Source organism: Falco peregrinus, chromosome 5 (genome assembly GCF_023634155.1).
Source record: "Falco peregrinus isolate bFalPer1 chromosome 5, bFalPer1.pri, whole genome shotgun sequence".
In the NCBI taxonomy this organism is placed as follows: Eukaryota; Metazoa; Chordata; class Aves; order Falconiformes; family Falconidae; genus Falco; species Falco peregrinus.
This window is the reverse complement of record NC_073725.1, coordinates 69,231,260-69,248,204: the sequence shown is the minus strand read 5'-3', so window position 1 is coordinate 69,248,204 and position 16,945 is coordinate 69,231,260. Positions and strand designations below refer to the sequence as shown.

Below are 16,945 nucleotides of genomic sequence, written 5' to 3'. Positions count from 1 at the left end.
CATAACCCACTTCCATGCCGCAGAGCCACGCTGCCCGGTCAGCCCTGCTGATGACACACTGAGGCAGCAGAAACTATCAGGAGGGACCCGGCCACCGCCGCTCTGGGCTGCCAGACCTTCCTGCAGGCATCAGCTCTCCAGGCACAGCCATGCTCCCCAGGTACCCCTTCCTGGACAGGGAAAAAGAGTTGGGTACAGCTTGAGGCTGCAAGGCCATGGCTCAGTCACCCACTGGGACCAGCTGGAAGGACACGGTGGCTCCTCTCCAGCACCGCCTCACTTGCAAGGGACAGAGCACAGGGCTGGCAGCAGGAAAAGGATCCCCCACCATTATCATCCATCCTCTCCCCAGGCACAAGGTTGCACGCAAAGGCAGCGAAGGCATTGCACCTCTGCTGTCCCACCACAGGAAAGTGCAGGGCAAAAGAAAAATAACTGCTTAAAAGAAGCACAGGACACACAAGCAGCACATCCTGCAAAGGCTCCTGTAGGACAGGGCTGATCCTTGACCCCACAGCCACAAGGAACCGTGCAGCAGGGAGAGGTGATGCCTGTCCCCAGACAAGCAAGCATGCTCCAGGCTCTGCAGAGCAGGGAGCACCACTTGTCTCCCCTCCACAAAGGCTTGAACACCTCTCGAGCTGCAAATACTTGGTGATCAGAGTACAGTCAGAGCTGGCACCGAGCTGCGAGAGACAGCATTGCGTTCTACAGCCAGAAATGAGTCAGCAGGTCAGGCAACCCAGGGGTCCAGCCCATAGGGAAGAGACTAGAGTCCAAACAAAGATGGGGGAAAGAAAAAAAAAAAAAAGAATCATCTTTATTTGTGAAGTGTGTTAACAGATGGAACAGTTCAATGCTACCCAGCAATAAAGGTATTAGACTCCACTGAGCACTTGTCTGCTCTCAGGCTCCCATGTCATGCAAACATCACAATGGCTCAAGCACAAGAACACACGCTGTTAAACTGCCCCCGGCACTGACCGCAGCCCCTGCTCACTCTGCCCCAATCCCCCACTGCAGCAACCTGAGAAGAGATATAACCACCCACGAAATAAGTTAAAAGCAATCACATTTATCCAGTGTCCAGTTCTAGCACACTGCCTCCTGGTTGTCTGTCTATTTTTAGGGTAACTAAGAACAGCTCTGGAGGAGCCGATGGCTGACGGGACGTGCCGAGGAATGAGCCCTTTGCCCGCTGCTCCCCAGGAGTGGCAACAGCAGCCGTGCCTGGTGCCCCTGCCCAAGTGGCATACGGGACATGTGCTGCTTCCACGCTAGGGAAAGGTATGGCCTTGCTCCAGGTGATGCGCTGGGAGACACAGAACTACTTTCCTGGGAACTCTCGGGTCAGGCTGGGTCATCTCCCACTGTCACCAAAGCTGCTTCTTCCTGACCCACGCAAACAGGGCAGGACAACAGAACTGGGAACCCAGGCTGTGCCACCTGCGTCTGTGGAGCAGCACACGAGGAACTGCGCACATCTCGCTGCACGTTCAGGTCTTCTCTACAGCTCTTTGAGTGGCTTCAAACACTGAGGTGGGGCAGGAGGGCATTTCAGAATGGCCCAGTCCAACACACCCTGTTCTTCCCAGAGGTGAGGAAGAAGCAAGCTGTACTCCCACCCACCCACTCGGTACCAACACAAACAAACCTAGGACAGAAACAGCCAGTGACCTAGACTACCAGAAACAAGGAATTTACATTTACAGGTAGAAAAACCCTCCCACAACTCTTTAATAAAAAAAAGTGTATTTTAGATTCTACAACTTAAGTTTCTTTAGAAAGTGAAGTAACTGAATCGCAAGGACGCACTAGAATATTTCATGGTGCTATTTTACCAAAATATTAGAAGAAAACAAAATTGTCCAGATGAGTTGTTCATCTACATGTCACCTGGCAGGGGAGAGAGAGAGAGAGAGAGAAAAGCCACTTAGATAACCCAGCTGTACCAGTAAGGCTGCACTGTGCTAGAGGGGGCTGATGGAGCAGTACAGGACAAAGGCAGCCCGTCAGTAAAGCTGTGGGCTAGGACTTACCTCCTGCTCAAGTCCAGGGCAGGAGTTACCAGGCAGTCCTAACTCTCCCATGCTTTAGAGCCCCATTGTAGTCCCACACATTCTTCTCCCTCTCCCCTCGCCTGCCTGGGCAGAGGTCAGACACCCTGCCTTATCCCACACACAGTCCCAGCAGCTCTGGAAGGTTTCTACCAGGCCTGTGCCTGAGCTTCACGGCAACATGTGTCCCCCCCAGCCTTCCCAGATTCTGCAGTATGATGCTGGGCCAGAAAAGCCTCTGTCAGCATGGATGCTCCTGCTTCTCCCAGAGACCCTTTGCAGATGCAGCCAGTGCAGCCAGGCCAGACCTCTGAGCAGCTGATAGAGCTCCAGCTGGGTTACAGCTAGAGACAGGCACCCAGGCTGCTGTAGGAGCCCCTCGCTGTGAGGGGGCGAAGAGCCTGGCACAGCCACTGTTCTTGGCAGCGGCTCTACCCTGGGGAGTTGCACTCACCTGGCCCCTCTCTTAGTTAGCATTTCTCTGGCGGACGTTCTTGTCCTTGTGGTTTGTGGCGTTGCTTTTCCTGGAAAGAGAGAAGGGGCAGTGAGGAAAGAAAAAAAAGCACAAAGCCCCCCCCCCCCCCCCCCAATGTAATTCAGGTCCAAATAGATGGTCAAGGTAAAGCAAAATGACATTAGTCACGAGAACAGCATCAGTTTGAGACACTGGTGCCATCCCCCATTTTATGTGGCTCATACCCAGGTCACATTAAATGATTCCTGGGGGGGAAAGTCTCCTGCCCAGCAAGCTTGTGTGCCATCCCCACACCAGCTAGCTTTTATATTCAGAGCAGATTCCCTGGATGGATGCGATCTGCCAGTACAAGTCTGGCTAACCAGGAAAAAGCAAGGTACTTACAGCGGTGCAGAACCTCCATCATCATCTTCACATTCAGAACAGCATAGAAAGAAAGAATGAGTAGTGTCAGGAACAGCATGTAAGAAGTAATCCCTGTCACCTCTTAAAACTCTGAGCACTGCATTTCAGACCGGTTACTGGATACTACTGCCTGCACAGCACTGAACACAAAAGGTCATCTCCCCCACAGGGCTCATTTTGCCAGGACCTGGCAGAGCAGGGGGCTACTTCTTACTGGAAGACTACCACCCCCAGCATGAGTTAAGCTGCTTCTTGTCTAGGCTTAGACAAGGCACAAACTTAGACATAAGCTCCTGTTGGCACAGGGTAGGCTTGGCTCACAGGATAAGTCACCATCGCCCTGGCAGCCAGCAGCTGTCAGGTCTGGCACCTCACTGAGGCACACCTGGGACTAACCACCCCAGGAGACCACCAAGTCAGTCACACAGGGAAGCATCCCAGTCTCTAAAGCAGCACTGCTGACTGGGAACATCTGTTTAACACTTGCATCCTGTGTACCCTCAGCAGACCAGCCAGTCTTTCCCACCACCAGCAGTCAGAACTGGAAAAATAAGAGCGCCACAGATCCGCCCAGCAAAACAGCCCAGCTGCCACAGATCTCACTGCTGCTCTCACCCCTGCGGCACCACTAACTCAGATGGCTCCCAGATCTGAGCAGAATTCAACGGCAAGTAAAGGGGAATCCAAACAAGATGTTTTGGGAATGAAGCTTTAAGCATCAGCAGCAGTATGCTCTTCTTCCCCACACATTTTGTGAAATCAATAATCGCACTGCACACCACATTCTTGCTACGCTGAGAAGCACGGCTAAGAAAACATTGCTGCTGACATGTGCCAAGCCCTGGGGCCTTTCACCAGCTCCCTGCAGTCTGCCACCTTCCAGCAGGAAGGTTCCCCATCATCTCTTCCAGAGTCCCAGCTTCCCTCAAACAGCACCGAGCTGTGAGGCCCATGCTCTAAGGATTGGGGCTGCCTCAGGCACCAAGATGTGCGTGCATACAGCTGGTGAGAGGACGGCTGCAGGAACATGGCACAAAATCTTCTACTTACCATTTGAGGTGGCACCCAGCAGCAGAGAAGGGAAGAGTGGAAAGATAACACCAGCAAGGATATCACACCGCACACAAGCCAGACTCTTCCCATCCCAGGTAATGGATCATCCTCACAACCACGTACCGTGAGGAGCAGCATTTGTCCGAGCTGGCTCAGCCATGCCTTACTGCTGCCTCCTCTCAAGAGGGGCAAAGCTACAAAGGCTTTTGGGAAGAGGTAACCACCTTACGCTAGGGAAGTCTAAAGCTTTATATGGTGCTGTACCCTCATCCGCAAGCACTTGGGAACCTGAGCTTAAGAGCTCTGGCCAAGGAGCATCAGGACACTTCAGGACACATGCCCAGTCTTCATCTGTCAAAGCATCTGCTACAGCTCTGACAGGTCAGCACTCGACATGATCTGGCCCAGGCTGATGCCATCAGAAGCCAGATCACTCTACACTCACAGGCTATAGTTTTTTTGCTGGAAGATGCAGCAGCTACAACAGCCTTAGAAAGACATCTGCCTTCCAGCCAAGAGTGTCAAGAGGACAAAGCCTCTGCTTGTAAAACTGCCTCGAGTAAAGTTCCCCAAGGGGAGGGATATTTAGTTTCAGTCCCTCTGCTGCACCCTCACTCCACTCAGCCTGCCTGATGTGCTGTTCCAGGGCTAAGGGGCCTGACCCAGCAAGCAGGAAGGATACCAAGCATTTACACTTCATTGTTAACTGGATCAGATAAGGGATGGGTGGCTGGGCTAACACAATGCAGATCCTTACTGATAAGGAAAGGGAGGAGCAGATATTCCCAGAACAGAATAAAGAGAGCACCAGGCCTTGAGGAAGTCTCCTGGAGTCAGGATGCGTGGATCAGAGGACCCAAAACAGATCCATGAACTGAACGCGAATTAAGCTAAGCCTAGTCTTACAGAGCCACTAACGCAGTCCCTCGATTCTGCAGCACCAAAAAAGCTCTACTACTTGTTCTGAAATCAGCTTCTCCAGAACATTAGCTGCCAAAGCCAGCTCAGTCCTGCAGACACTCACGTGAAGCACTTGAGCAAAGTGCAGAGGAACTGGTGAGACAAAAGGCCAGGCTGACCAGCACTGAATCTTATCTCGCTCCAGATCCAAAGCACAGCTTGCTGAAGGACTGTCCGAAAAGCACAAGTACTTGCAACTTCACCCTAAAGCAGCCTGGCAAAGACTACAATCGTTTTACAAGGAGTGCCCCAAGAAGCAGCCCTCAAATTAATGCCCATCCGATAAAGGGAACTCCAAAAGAACATTTTGCTTGCACCCTACAAGTCACTTGGTCTGCCCAGAAAGATTTAACCCCAGGCACCTCTTACCATCAAGAACTTCATCTGGCTTCCTCCTCTTCTCATAGATGAAGATGATGGTGACAAGAACGAGGACTTCTGCCACAATACCCAGGAAGGGCCAGAGTGCTGCTAGACGGCTGCGTACGCGCAGGTTCACTGTAGCACCACCAGAGCCGTAAGAGTTGGTGGCATTGCAGTGGTAGTCACCCGTATCCTCCTCAATATTCAGTTTAAGAATGCGTAACTCTGTCTTGTTGCCACTGGACTTGATAATGTATCGACCAGAACCATTGATGATGGGCTGGAGGGAGGGAAAAAGGGAGACAGCTCTCAGGGCAGTGCTGAGATGAGGGGAGCTGCTCACTTACTACACATGGTTCTACTACTACAGGAATCCTCCTTGCCACAGCACCGAGGGCTACTTTGAAACAGCTAATTCTGATGGGGCAAGGTCCTCCACCTCTTTGCTGGGAAACAGGGTAGGCAGAAGAGGAGAAAGAGCATCAAACCACAGCACTTACCTCTTGACCACTTTTGTACCAGAGCCAAGAGAAAACAGGGGGGAAAGAGGGATTCTTGCAGGTCAGCACACCAGTGTCCCCTTCATTCCCATGCTCAGACTTCTTGTACGCCGTCACTTGGGGTGGAACTATAACCAAGAGAAAAAAATTCAGGCACCTCACCGTAGAAAGCACGTAGATTCGTGCTCCCTGCAGCCCCCCCAGCCAGCATCAGATGCCGTTACCCATATAGCCTGACTTCAGTTTCCGAAATGCCTTAGTGGGTCTGTTCTCCTCGCTTGCCCGTTGTCCAGCATTTTCAGAAAGGAAAGCACATCAAGCTGCTTCGAGAAAGGCTCAGACACATTCGCCCACCAGGTATCATCCCTCTCCCGTTATTCTTGTGGGAGCATGCCCACAGCAGAAGGCTGCTTTAATGCAGGGTCTAAGAGCTGACCCTACAGACGCTTTAGCTGCCTGATAAAATGGAGCTGCCTCACAGAGCAAGCCCAGTAGTACACGTGTAGAGTCTTGCAGCCTTATCAGTAAGGACTAGAAGCAGCTTTAAGCAGCTGAAAAGATACCAAAGCAAAGCCTTCAGGAGAACGCAGCTTCTCCACTCCCCTCCTCGGACCCAGAAGCAAACATATGAAGTTACCTGAAATATTCACTTGTGCTTTTATCACTGGGTTTGTTTTGTAGATGCAATCATAGACACCAGAGTGCTCTTCCATCTTCCCCTCGATTCTGCCAGAGAACAGGATGTCAGATAAGCATTCAGCACAACTGACTCATCCACAGACACCAAACTCCAGACCCATGGAAAGAGACACTGCTAAGCATCAATCTCCTCCACAGGCAATTTCTCCCATTCCAGCACCAGTACTTGCGCTGCACCACGTATCTACAGCAACCCAACTCTCCACCCTTCTCCCCTCAAAGAGTGAGGATGGCAGAAGAGGGTTTCATGTACACCAAGTCTAACACAGGTCCGTCAAGTCAGTCATCACTGAGGCCTCCTGACCCTGTGTCCTGAATCCTGAAAACCAGCAGCATTCACTCCCTAACCCAAAGCACTCTTGCTATCAGGGACTCTACAAAGGGCAAAAAAATTGAAGACCGAAACTGTTAGCTAGTACAGATGAAGAAAACCAGGAGCACCAGGACAACACTACACCATACCCAGGTGCAGTGCTGTATGTACCATTCAGAAGCAGCCAACTTCATGCTCTTCCCTCTTCCATACAGACTCCAGACTCATGTAAAAAAAAAAAAAACTACAACCATACCCTACTGTGCAAAGCCAACAGAATCTGAGGTGCAGCAAGGGAGTCCTCTAGCCAGCACAACCCAGGACACAGCCACACACCCCAGGTTAAGACATCAGCCCTGCGGTTCACCTCTAAAGGAGGCCAGCAAGGAGTTTAGGACAACAGGTTCAGAGGAAGGCTGCTCTTCCCCTGCAGAAAAGCCAACTGAAACACATGGCAAAGCAGTGGCAAAGAAACACTCAGGCTGGATTACTCTGGATTGACCCAAGCGTAGGGAGAACTCTCCCATTTTCCTTTTTGTAAAGCTGCTGCAATGAGATTTAGTGGATTACACTGCACTGCAACAAACACCTCATTCTGCAGCTTAGTAATGCCCACTCAAGGGAAGGGGCAGGCAAAGTTTCAGTCCTGTGGCTGCACTGGGACAACAGGCTGTTTTGTTAGTTCTACTGTGCATGGCGCTTCCCACTTCCAAAAACCACTCAGCTGAGGAATTGAGGTCACGCGAGGGAGGCTGGGTTATAAATACTTTAATCCTTGTTCAGCTCCCTGTTGCTATGGGGAGACAGGCACGTCGGCACTGCCATACAAAAGGACATGATGCCTCTACAGCTGCTGGGTCACTGCCAGCCAGGCCTGACTGTAATCAAAAAGGAAAGCTCACTGCACTGTTACAATAAGGCTGGTATTCCCGTTTCTGCTCTGCTACATCCTGCAAACAGTTTCTGAGCACTGACCAGAACTCAGGGGCAGCTTCCCAGCTTGTTCTGTAAGAACGGTTGGACTTTGGAATGGTACATAAAACCCAGAGGCGCAGACAGCATACACGGGAGTCTCTCATTCCACACGTGGCCTCCGGGAGCAGGGAGCTGACATCCTGCTCAGAGCAGGGGTCCCTCAAAACCCTGGGAAAACAGCTCCAGCACACTGATGTCAGCACAGACAGACAGTGTGGACTCAGGTCAGACGACAGCCCCAGCCATGCTGCACCTGACAAACCAGAGCCCAGCTGAACACCTGCGTAAAAACATGAAGCAGCAGAACTTCTCTTACTAAGAGGGTATTTGCGGCATATAACTTTCCCTTCCTCCTCCTTTTTGCCCTGTCCTCCTCGTAAAGGAGGAAATGTTGGGCCTTACCAAAATGTTGCTTAGCTCATCTTATGTTCTAAAGTTTAAAAGCATACATTTTCAGCAAGACTGAAAGCATTTCGCTTCGGGTTCAGCAGATAGGAAACATGAACTGCCTCCGGTAAAAAACCTGAGGCCTGTGTTCAGATTCTTATCTGACCTTGCCCCTGACACTCACGTGTAACTGGTGAAAGCACTTGACTCTGTGTCAGTCTGAAGTATCTTGTCCCCGTGCATCCATTCGTGCCCCTTGATGGCAGGGTAAGGCGCAGTGATGTTACAGCTGAGGATCAGCTTGCCAGAGACACCAGTTACATGAGCTTTGATTTCTGGACCTGCATTTGTAAACAATTCAATGGAAGTTAACAACCAGTATCCCAGAGGTCACGTGCCTGCCCAAGAACCTCTACTGCAAAACCCACAGCTCCTTCTGGTCTCTATCATAGCTTTCACTTACCTCTGCAAACAGTTTCCTACCAGAACTGGTGACACCAGCATAGGAGAGACTCGAATGCCAGGCAGCGAGGGCCTGACTGCACCTAGCGATAACCAGCGCTGGCCTTGCAGCTGCTCCCACCACGAGCAGGACCGCTGCCATGTGTGCTGGATCACTGAGCCTCCTGCTGTCCCTACAATGGGTGCAGCTCCAGCAGAGCTAAGTGCTCGATAAGCAATAGGAAAGGTCATACTGTGAAGGGCAGAACATGGCGCTCTGCTTTTATGAGCCACTATAGCACTCTGTGTCAACACCTTCCAGAATCTGAGCAGCTTTAGATACCTTCAGGTAAGGAAATGGATGGCAGTTCAAGATCCTCTCTTGTGAGGGGTAGCAAACAAGACCATAGGTGAGCAGTATGAGCATCACCTGATGCAGCCCAGATTAAGAGTTAGATCTACTCCAGGGAGAACACACAGAACCACGACTCCGAAAGGTCTTGGGGCCTCCATGAGCCAAGCAGCAGTAAATTATGCAACATGACTCAGGCATTTCTACTTGTAGGAGGCAATTCAAGGAAACTGCTGCCATTAGCAGCACCGCTGCACAGCCCTGGTAGCACTACGGTTCCTACCCTTCCTTTCAATCTCTTGGAAGCAACAATTTTTGCACAGGGCTGACAGACATTTTGCTATTCCTCCTACCCAAATCCCACTGGAAGAAGGTTCTGCTGGAGTTCTGTATTCCCTAGCACATTTATGCTGAGAAGACTGCTGTGCTGCTCTGCTAACTTCAGGATTCATGGTAAGACCTTAGCAGGATTTTTTAAATCCCTGACACTGGCCCAGGTTTCTGTTACTCAAAGCAGCTGCCTGTGAGCTCCAGAGCTCAACTGCCAGCTCTGTAACTAGAGGGAACCCAGTCACTTCCACAGGACAAGCAACTATAACACATTCAGTGTCGCACACAGACACGGCCATTTCAAAAACGGTTGCATCTCAAGAAACTCAAAGCAAGTTTTGTTCCCCACAGCTTGTATCACTAGCAAGAAAGCGAGCTTAAAGCCGGACTGTTGAGAGGAGCAGAAGCTGTACGAGCTGTAGGGAAGGGCCGGTTTGTCAGTGGTGGTTAGGGCAGAGTCTACCACAGAATCAAGACTCAATTCTGCAAGCCAGCACCGGGACTCGGAGGCACTCGGGAAATAAGCGGCAGGTTCCAGGTCTTTGGCTCCGGAAAAGGCACGGGATTGCCGAAGGGCGTTTTGGTTGGGAAGCCACAACCCTTTTTGAGCAGGACCATTTTGGGTCAAGTCACAAGTGGTGAGGGAGATGACAGAGGGTGGGAGTCTCTCGGTTCTACAGCTGGGATGGGAGGGTGAGGGGAGCTTTCGGGAGCCACAGGACACGGGTGCAGGGGTGAGCATGGCAGGAGACTCAAGACACTGGTGTCCGAGCAAGTGCCAAGGCCTGTGTGGCCACTCACGTTCGATGACAAAAACATTCGCCTGGGAACGGATCCACTTGACTTTGGGGCTCTTCGACAAGTGGTTGCGGTCAGGGTCGTTGCTAGCCCGGCACTCATACATGCCCGAGTCGTCGCTTGTGAGGTTTGCGATGTAGATGGTACTGGTAGAGTGCAGGTTGTAGGTGGCGTTGATTTTGACACGGTCCTGCCGTGCACCATCCCAGAGCTGAGCATAGGTCTCATTTGGCTCGTTTCCCTCAAACCACCACTGGATCTCAGGGATGGGATTGCCAATCGCCTCGCAGTACAACTCGACGCTGTCCTGAGTCAGTCTCTTTTGAGACAGTGGTGACTTTATAAAACCAGCTATGAGTTGAAGAGGTATTAGTGCAAAGTGTTAGTGCAAAGCAAGAAATCACCCTCTACAGCAAAAAAACAAGAAGTCAGCCATTGAGAAGAGGACACACACGACCTTCAGATCAGCATAGTCTTCCCTCCCTCCCCTCCACGCTCTCTGAACTCTGCCCAGCTCAGACAGGGCTGTTATTTTTAATTGTTGCTCCTCCAGTCAACGCTTCCTGCAACTCAGCTGCAAAACCAGAACACACAAACCAGCATATAGCATTCGCCACTATAAAAACAAGAAACCCACAGCAGTCATGGCACTGCCCATCTTCCACGAGGGACAGCGCTGCAACACGACACTCGCTGGGGCAGACCAAGTGCCTGCAATGCTTCCCCAACACTCACTCGGTCCCCAGGCAATTTCAGTTCTGGATGAAGACAACAACAGGGTTTTGTTGCAAGGGCTTACCCAGCCTCCATGGTCCCCAGACAAATTAAGCATCCCCTGCACTCTGGCATGGGTCTGCCAAAGCACCCGCCGCAGGTCGCGATGGAAGGCTGGCAGCACAGCAAGGCAGCACAGCCCCAGACATGCGTCCCACCGCGGGGAGGGCAGCACCCAGAGCAGACCAAGCCCTGCTGAGTCAGTTTTAAGGCAACTGCCACGGGAAAAGTGCTTCATTACTCCCCTCTCACCCCGGAGAGGAACGTGCCCATTCCCCCTTGCTGCCATGCCTGAGGTCAGCTGGGAGCAGGCTGGGTCCCAGGCACTCCCAACGCTGCACAGTGACTAGGGGACACTGTGCACTGCCACACATACCCTGCGTGGTGACCAGGGGACACTGTGCACTGCCACACATACCCTGCGTGGTGACCAGGGGACACTGTGCACTGCCACACATACCATTCCCTTCGCTGGCCTCTCATCTGCCAGCCCTCACTGCGCTGCAAGGGCTGCTCTCTGCCTCGCTCTCACACGCTTGTTCCACACCTCTGCTCACTAAGATACATGGCAGATACTTTTAAAAACAATTTAAGATAAGTTTTTTTTAGGGGGAGGAATGCCTTGCAGCCTGCAAGATGTCACAAGCCAGGTGAGGAAACATGAACTGTTGTTTTCACACAAACACTGAAATCAGACTTTTTATCTCAGGCAAGATAACTTTGCCAGGCTAAATTAGAAATAAACGGATTAAAAGAGCAAGAAGCAGCTGCAGGCTACAACTACGGTATTTTTCAAACTGCTCTTGCGGCGAGAAGCCAGGGGGCTCAGCTTTTGAAAACACAGTCCAAAGGTAGGTCCATGAGTCACCAGACTGGAAAGCTGAGCTGCTAAACACCTTTAGGTGCAGCAACAGGCACTGTGACCAGCCACCCCAGGGTGCAAACCATCACCAGGCAGCCAGAAGGGCAGGCCCCGGGGGAGCTGTTCTGGAGGGGCAGGAAGGGAGGCTCTAGCAGCAACACCGCTTCTGGAAAAGGCATCATCAAAATCACTTACGTGAATCGACTCAGTTAAGAAGAACTAGTGGAGCTTGCGACACATCCTTCCCACATGCTGACTACACTTCAGACGTGCCAAGGGCAGGCTTATGGGGCACCCCGCACGCAGAGACAGCTTCCAGGAAATTAATTCACTCTGTTATTGAGCACTTAAAGGTTCCTCATTATACAAAATCCTCCCTATATACACTGTGATGTACAGACACATAGGAGGTGAGTTTGGGAGCTAATTTTTTTTTTTTTTAATATGTACCTGAAGATGTTTTGGCAAGAAATCTTATGCCCATTTTTTGTGTCCATAGAAACAAATCAGTATTACAAAACCCAAGTCTGCTCAAACTTCCAGAAAAATACAAGCAAGTCTGCAAGCTAAGTTTCAGTGTCTCAAATAAAACAATGCCACATTTCCCAAAGGAAAAATTAGCTTTACATACTAAAGCTTTGAAAGGCTGGAAGAACAGACATGCCTGGACCTGGACAAGGAAAGAGATCTGACCCTGATCTTAGACCAAGACACTTTTAGGAGAAGGCAGATTATTACAATGAAGCAGGAGGTGACAGGGATCCAAAAAACCATAGGAGGGTATCAGCTGTAAGCAACTTCCCCAGACACCGAGTTTCACTTCTAGAAGTGACCTGTATGCCTGATGGGGCTTTTTTACACCACAAGCCTGTGATTAAACACTCCCAACTACCTAATTCCGACAAGTTACAGAACTGTCTGCAGCACTTGTAAAAGCCTGTCCCACTTTAACTACAGCCTGATTTTAAATGGGAGCTAGTAAACATCGAGGGGGTTTTTTTGTTTTGTTTTGTTTTTTTTTTTAACAGATACAAGGTGATTATTGTATACCAACAAAATAAGCTGTTGCAAGGTTATTTGCTTTGAGTTAGAGGGCACTTCAGGCAGTTCAGACAGGCTAAAAAGCTTTAGCAAGCCCTAACAACAGCAAGTACCATTTGCATTCACATGGGATTAATAACCCCCTCTGCTCCCAACACAAAGCAAGCCAGGCAATCAAAAATCCTGGGCACTCAAGGCTGGGGAACACGCCTGCTGAGTGCAGGGACACACAAGCACAGCCGGCATCAATCCAGTGGAATCGATCAGAGCTACTCAAAACATTTCCCAAATGGTGACGGGCTGCACACTGAAATCAGCTCACAAAACCAAGAGATTCTTCTCAGAACTGAGCTGGACACTCCCCTTGGGCACAGTGCGGTATCTGACCAAGCTGGGACAGCAGGGTGAAGGCAGACAAGACCAGATAACGTCCTCTCCAGCCACCTTCAAACTAAAAACAACCTCTCGCCCGGGGGCAGAGGGAGGAGTTCATGGGGTGTAAACAGTGTCAGGGACCGTGCTTGGGCAACCGAGCCTGGCAGGAGCCTGCCCTGTCCCACAGAGTATGCTCTCCTCTCCAGCATGACCTTTGTTTCCTGGCCTCGGGAGGGGATGTCTGAGCCTCCGACATTATTTGTCATTTCCATTAACAACTATAGAATGTACTGCCTCCTTGGGCTTCGCATAACCAGGCAGTCCCAACACAGCCAAGTCAAAGACCAGTGCTTTCCATCAGGATACCTCCTCCTGAGGGCACAGGGTACAAGCACACACCTACCTACGCTTCAGCCAGTTGTTCTGCGTGGTAAGCTACCAAAAGCTGGGATATTGCAGTTTAAAAGATCTATCTCTCAGTCTGCTCTATACAGCCAAATCTAAATACCGTTGAGAGGTAAACCCCCTCACTTCCCAGCCTCCCCACCCTGCTTATGTGGAGAATTGGCAGTGCAATGCACCGAGCCCAAGAGCCCCGCAGCCGGGGCAGGACACACACGCTGCAGAACCGATGGGCCTGTGTAGCAGCTTTTCAGACCAAGGATAGAAACAGCCTCCTCCACATGGCATTTGTGTTGATCCCTTAGGCAGGGGACAGCATGTGGCAGGTCCCCACCAGCGCTCAGCATGGCAGAGGGAGCAGGAAGCAGCCAACATGGGCCATTTCAGGTTAGTTCATGAAACTCCTTGTTCTACCCCCTAAGCGTGAAGTTCAGAAGGCTCTCCCCTGCTCTCCAGTATTAAAATGCAACTCTGCCACAATGGAGCAGACAATTCCGTCACTACCCCTGGATTTTTCAGAAGCCTGCCACTCTTTCGCCTTCAATTGTTGGGTTTGGCTCAACCGCACTGCACTAAGTCTGATACCACAAACAGGTGGCGACTTTTTTAGTACCCGCAGAACAGCCAGGAAGAACAGGCTAGTGCTCACAGCAAAACAAAGCCTTCACCATCAGCACCTCCTGCACCAGGTATGAATCAGAGACTGCGGAGTCCTCCAGGCAGCCCTGAACTGGCCGACGGGCCAGGATCTGGCTCAATGAGCGAGGGAATGGAACGGAACATCAGCAGCACCCAGCAGGTCCCAGCCCCTCTGGGGTCCTGCCCCTAGGCACCCAACAGGCCGCTGCAAGCCCCCAGCTGCAGAGCAGGGGGTGGGGGGCCGAGGTGTTGTTCCCTCATTAGGGGATTATAAACTTAAGCACCACGTGAGCATCTTTAGGGATTTAAAACCGAGCGCCCTGCTGCTCCTGGATAAGCCCTGGAAACCCGAGAAATGGCTGCGAGGAATAAATTTCCTTGGTTTCCCCACAGGGAAAGCAGCTGGGTACCCCCGCAGGGCCTTTCCCCCTCAGGGCCAGCTCGCATGGCCCGCGGCCCAGGGGCAGCCACAGCCCGCGGGACCCCCCCCAGGCCCCCCCCCTCACAGCCCCCAGCCCCGCCACAGGCTGCGGTACCCCCCCAGCCCCCCCCCCCGCTCCCTCCTCATAGCGTCCCAGGCTCCCCCAGCCCCCCCCCCGCTCCCTCCTCACAGCCCCCAGCCCCGTCACAGGCTGTGGGACGTCCCCAGGCCCCCCCGCTCCCTCCTCACAGCCCCCAGCCCAGCCACAGCCCCCAGGACGCCCCCAGGACCCTCCACCCTGCCCCAGCCCCGCCGCTCTCCCAGCCCCCCCCCCCCCCCCCCGCTCCCTCAGCACAGGGTCACCCCCCGCCCCCGAACGCCGGGCCCAGGCCCGGCCCCGCCCGCCGTGCGACGTGCCTCGCCGCAGGGCGCCCGCTGGGTCCCGGCCGGCTCCAGCGCCGCTCCGCCCCCCCTGTTCAAGCCCGCCGCGGAGCCCGGCTCCCTGCCACGGGGCGAGAGCCGCTCCGCGGAGCCGGGACCCCCGGCACGGGCCGCCCCGCAGAGACAGCCCCCGTCCCCCCCCCGGCTAAAGCCGCCCCAGCCCAGCCCGAGCCCCCGCCGTCCCGTACTTGTCCCCGCGACGCCGGCGGCCAGCCCGCCGAGGAGAAGCAGCGCCAGGAGGCTGCACGGCCCAGCCGCTCCCGCCGCCATCTCTGCCCGCGCTCCGCGCCGCGCCGCGCCGCCCCGATATAAGCTCCGCGCCGTGTCACGGAGGCGGGGGCGGGCCCGGGGCGGGACACGACCCCTCGGCCCTCCCAGCGGCCAATCGCGCGGCGCTCCGGCGCGCTGTCCCGCCCATCCAGCCCGGCGCGGCCAATCAAAAGGAGCGCTGGCGTAGTGCATCTCTCCTCCCTCCGCTCCCCTGTGGGGAGAGCCGGTTCGGGCCGGTCCCCGCCGCGGCCACGCCCACCAGCCAGGCGCGCAGCCAATGGGGAGGCGCAGCGGGGGCCACGCGGCTGCAGCGCCCGCGTGAGCGCGCGGGGCCGGTCCCGGTCTCGGGGCGGGGGAGGGGGAGGAGGGAGCGGGGTGGACGGACGGAGCGGCGGCAGCACCGGGGGACCCTGGTACCACAGCGGCAGCGGGAGCGGTTGGGGGAGCGGCGGCCCCGGGGGTCCCTGGGACCACAGCAGCAGCGGGAAGGGGTGGGCGAGCGGCACTGGGTGGAACCGGGGGTCCCTGGCATCCTAGCGGCAACGGGAGGGGGGGCGTAGCCCCGGGGGAAGGCGGCTGTGCGGGGGAGAGGGGGGAGCGGTAAGCCGGGGAGCACCGTGTGTCATAGGGAGCACCGGTGGGGACCCACACACCTTCCCTGGCTGTCCCTTCGGGGCACATCGTGAAGCAGCCACCCTGGGGTGTCCCCAAGCACGGCAGGGGTGCGGGATGGCCACTCCCGGGTGTCCCCAGAAAGGGCCAGGAGCTGCCTCATCACTGCCATGGCTGTGCCAGAGCCGCCAGTGCTCGGGGTGAGCCGGGGCCACATCCCCACAGTGGGGCACATGGGAAGGGAACCGGGTGATGCTTCCCCAGCACAGGGAGCGAGGCAGAGACAATTGCTCCCGCCAACAACAGTGGGGCCTGCGCCAAGGCAAACCGGCAGCCCAGCACGCCAGGGCCCTGGCCCACAGCCCGCTCCGGCCCTCAGCCAGAGCCCCCAGCCAGGGCACCCCGAGGCACAGGGACGGTGCCTGTCCCAGGACCGCAGCCTAGGCATTACTTTCCACGAGGCTGCAGATGCTGGCCTTCATGTCTTGAGCACCAGCCTGTGGCCAGGAATGCTGGCCCTCGTGTCCCCAGTACCAGCCCGTGGATGGGGATGCTGGCCCTCATGTCCCTGGCAACAGCCCGTGGCTGGGAATGCTGGTCCTCATGTCCCCAGCACCAGCCTGTGGATGGGGATGCTGGTCCTCACGTCCCCAGCACCAGCCTGTGGACGAGGATGCTGGCCCTCACGTCCCCAGCACCAGCCCATGGATGGGGATGGTGGCCCTCGTGTCCCCAGCACCAGCCCATGGATGGGGATGGTGGCCCTTGTGTCCCCAGCACCAGCCCAGCTGCAGCTGCCTGATAACACCAAGGGGCTGGGGCGGGCGATAACCAAGCACAGCCGGTGCTTTGGCGCTGCGGCAGCCAGGGCAGAGGGGCCTCTGTGGGGCAGCCACTCGGTCCCCAACTCTTCCCAGTCCTGAGAGCCAGCTCTCAGCCAGCCCAGCCCTGGGAGCAAGGTGGAACGCTCACAGCCGGGGGTGCCGGGCAGGAAGAGCTG

The 16,945-nt window shown here is 54.4% G+C and overlaps 1 protein-coding gene across 2 annotated transcripts; it reads right to left on the bottom strand.

Annotated features, from left to right (window-relative positions):
* Positions 1 to 787: 787 nt before the first annotated feature.
* On the bottom strand, positions 788 to 15,407 carry BSG (basigin (Ok blood group)). 2 transcript variants are annotated; one of them, XM_055806686.1, is made up of 9 exons: positions 15,252 to 15,383; positions 10,112 to 10,459; positions 8,372 to 8,528; positions 6,451 to 6,539; positions 5,814 to 5,941; positions 5,320 to 5,593; positions 2,917 to 2,941; positions 2,512 to 2,581; positions 788 to 1,896 (listed from the first exon to the last, which is right to left on the bottom strand). In XM_055806686.1, the coding sequence occupies exons 1-8, from the start codon at positions 15,331 to 15,333 to the stop codon at positions 2,524 to 2,526; spliced, it is 1,161 nt and encodes a 386-aa protein (XP_055662661.1). In that variant the 5' UTR covers positions 15,334 to 15,383; the 3' UTR covers positions 788 to 1,896; positions 2,512 to 2,523. The 2 variants fall into 2 exon arrangements, with proteins under 2 accessions (XP_055662661.1, XP_055662662.1); XM_055806687.1 differs by lacking the exon at positions 10,112 to 10,459 and having other exon boundaries at positions 15,252 to 15,407.
* Between the last annotated feature and the right edge of the window lie 1,538 nt (positions 15,408 to 16,945).